General features: G+C 42.8%; 1 protein-coding gene across 1 annotated transcript in view; it reads right to left on the minus strand.

Annotated features, from left to right (window-relative positions):
* LOC104995707 (bile salt sulfotransferase-like) overlaps window positions 1–3,237 on the minus strand; it is a 15,763-nt gene that overhangs the window by 4,306 nt on the left and 8,220 nt on the right. Inside the window, exons 3-4 of the mRNA XM_010849686.1 lie at window positions 2,561–2,769; window positions 1,382–1,508 (exon numbers count right to left, since the gene is read on the minus strand). Coding sequence (XP_010847988.1) covers window positions 1,382–1,508; window positions 2,561–2,769 — 336 coding nt within the window. The remainder of the gene's footprint in view (window positions 1–1,381; window positions 1,509–2,560; window positions 2,770–3,237) is intronic.

Genomic DNA, 3,237 nt, shown 5'->3' on the forward strand with positions numbered 1-3,237 from the left:
GTTCTTGGTAGTCAGTTCTTCCCTTTCATCACTTTAAATATATCGTGCCATTCCCTTCTGGCTTGTAGAGTTTCTGTTGAGAGATCAGCTGATAAACCTGATGGGCTCTCCCTTATATGTCATTTGTCATTTTCCCTTGTTGCTTTTAATATTTGATCTTTGTCCTTAATTTTTGTCAGCTTGATTACTCTGTGTCTCAGTGGGTTCCTCTTTGGGTTTATCCTGCTGGAACTCTCTGAGCTTCCTGGACTTGGTTGACTATTTATGAAGTTTTCAGCTATTATCTCTTTAACTATTTTCTTGGGTCCTTTCTCTCTTTTTCTTCTGGGACCCCTATAATGCAAATGTTGGTGCCTTTAATGTTGTCCCAGAGGCTTCTTCGGCTGTCTTCATTTTCTTTTTTTCATTCTTTTTTCTATAGTCTGTTCCGTGGCAGTGATTTCCACCATTCTGTCCTCCAGGTCACTTATTCATTCTTCTGCCTCAGTTATTCTGCTACTGATTCCTTCCAGTGTATTGTTCCTCTCTGTTTGTGTCTTGCTCTGGTGGACAGAGCCTCTCTCAGTAAAGCTTTAATCCAATCGTCAGCTAATGGGTGGAGTTGCTGTTAGCTGCTTGGCAACCCACTCCAGTTTTCTTGCCTGGAGAATTCTATGGCCAGAGGAGCCCAGCAGGCTACAGTCCATGGGGTCGCAAAGAGTTGGACACGGCTGAGCGACTAACACTACCATGTCTGAGCCTTTCTTTCTTTTTTAAAAAAATATTTATTTGCTTGTCTGGGCTGGGTCTGGGATGTTTGATCTTCATCTCGGGAGTTGCAATTACTCAGCCCACGTGCCACAACTACTGAAGTTCGAGCACCCTAGAGCCCCAGCTCCACAACGGGAGAAGCCACTGCAATGAGAAGCCTGTGTGCTGCAATGAAGAGTAGCCCTCACTCTCAGCAACCAGAGAAAAGCCCGTGCAGCCATGAAGGCCCAATGTGGCCAAAAATACATAAAGGAATAAAGAAGATGAATCTGAAAAATGGTGAAAAGTCAGGATTATATTGTCCAGAAAGCCAATGAAAGCTGACTTTCAGAAAGTCATAGATTAGGAGAGTAGAGGAAAGAACATGAGTGCTCGGTGCTAATATTAGACAGATCCTGAAGACTCAGAAAATAGCTAGGATAGTTTCTGATGGGGCAAAAAGGCTGGTTGAGGTTCTGCTGCTCTACAAGTCAGTATGTGGATTTAGAAAATCTGGCTTCCAGTGGTGATGGAGATACTCATGGCTTGGGAAGATGTAGAGATGTCAGGTTGTGTTTAAAAGAAAAAAAAAAAAAGAGGTCTGATGAAAGACTCTGGCAACCCCTAGCTTTCATATTTTACATTCACTCACTGTTTCCTTGGATGAACCATTCAAAGTATTGTTCTAGCGACTGTGGTCTCTTAACAAATTTTGCACTCTTCCAGAAAAAATAACCAGACACAAACACATCTCTGGGATTTCGGACAAGGTAGATCACCTGAAAGAGAAAAATAGGATAATGAAAAATCAAGTCATTTTCTAACCTTTTTTTCCCCAACCTTCTTGATTTTCATAAAAATGGAGAAAAAGCCAAAGAATTCCCTGGTGGTCCAGTGGTTAAGATTCTGTGCTTCCACTGCAGGGGGTGTGGGTTTGATCCCTAGTCAGTGAAATAGGACCCCACCTGCTGTGTGATACAGCCAAACAAACAAACCAAAGTACCAGCTGGATATAGGAACACAGAGGGGTGAGAAAAACCACTCATGAAGGCAGAGTAACCACCCTGAATTTAGGCATTGATGTAAGCATGCTGCTTCTCAAATGAGCAACTTTCTGGTGCTTCTACATAAATGGCAGGAGGTATTTATCTAATTAAGACTGGCTAATTATTATTATTATTTTTTAGAGCAACAAAGGAGGATTATTCAGGGTATGATACAGTTATAAATCCTAGTTCGACTTTAAATGTGGTTTTCTAAGATTTTGGCATTACTGTTTCCCCTGGTCTCTGGCTTACACCTGGCTAGCATACCTACAGAATGGTCTACACATTTGTATTCCAGTATGGTTGTGTTACCATCAAATATAGACTCCCAGGTCCTACCCCATACCTACTGAATACAACTGCATTTCAATCAGATCTCCAAGAGATTCCTAGGCAAATTAAAGTTTAACAAGCATTGCTCAAGCCTATCTTTATTTTATATTTTTGTTTTTTGGCTGCACCCCATGGCATGCAGAGCTTCCCCGACCAGGGACTGAACTTGTGTCCCCTGCACTGGGGCTTTCCTGCTGGCTCAACAGTAAATAATCCATTTGCAATGTAGGAGACACAGGAGATGCAGCTTCGATCCCTGGCTTTGGAAGATCCCCCGGAGGAGGGCATGGCAACCCACTCCAGTATTCTTGCCTGGAGAATCTCAGGGACGAGGAGCCTGGTGGGTTACAGTCCATGGGGTTGAAAAGAGTTGGACATGACTTAAACAACAGAGCACCACTGGCCCACCGGGGAAGCCCTGATGAAGACTGTCTTGACTGCTGTACACTGACCTTGGCCTTGGATTTGAAGAAAGACTTGGGGAAGAGTTGGATGGGGAGGTGAGAACTGATGAGACGTGGGCCTCCCTTCTCCTTTAGTAATTCATACCCATGCTTAGTCTCTACCCAGGGGGAGCGGTCCCAAATGGGCTCAGATTGGACCCACTTGGGATCCCCCTTGGAGTAAATCAGGCAGACAGTTTCAATCAACCAGTTCGTTCCTAGATAAAGAAAGGAAAACCATGATCAATCATTTTAATCTGACTCTAAAAAATTCTCATAAGGTATACAGATCATAAAAGGTGCCATCTTAACCATCTTTAAATTACAGTTCAGTTGTTGTTTAGCCACTCAGTTATATCCAACTCCTTTTGCAACCCCATGGACTGTAGCACTCCAGGCTCCTCTGTCCATGGGATTTTCCAGGCAAGAATACTGGAGTGGCAGCTATTAAATAGAATGCATTTGAATCAGTTCTAGTGAGGTGGATGAAACTGGAGTCTATTATACAGAGTGAAGTAAGTTAGAAAGAAAAACACCAATACAGTACATTAACGCATATATATGGAATTTAGAAAGATGATAACGATGACCCTATATACCAGATAGCAAAAGAGACACAGATGTAAAGAACAGACTTTTGGACTCTGTGGGAGAAGGCAAGGGTGGAATGATTTGAGAGAATAGCA

This window comes from Bison bison, unplaced genomic scaffold (genome assembly GCF_000754665.1).
Source record: "Bison bison bison isolate TAMUID 2011002044 unplaced genomic scaffold, Bison_UMD1.0 scf7180017864285, whole genome shotgun sequence".
NCBI lineage: Eukaryota > Metazoa > Chordata > Mammalia > Artiodactyla > Bovidae > Bison > Bison bison.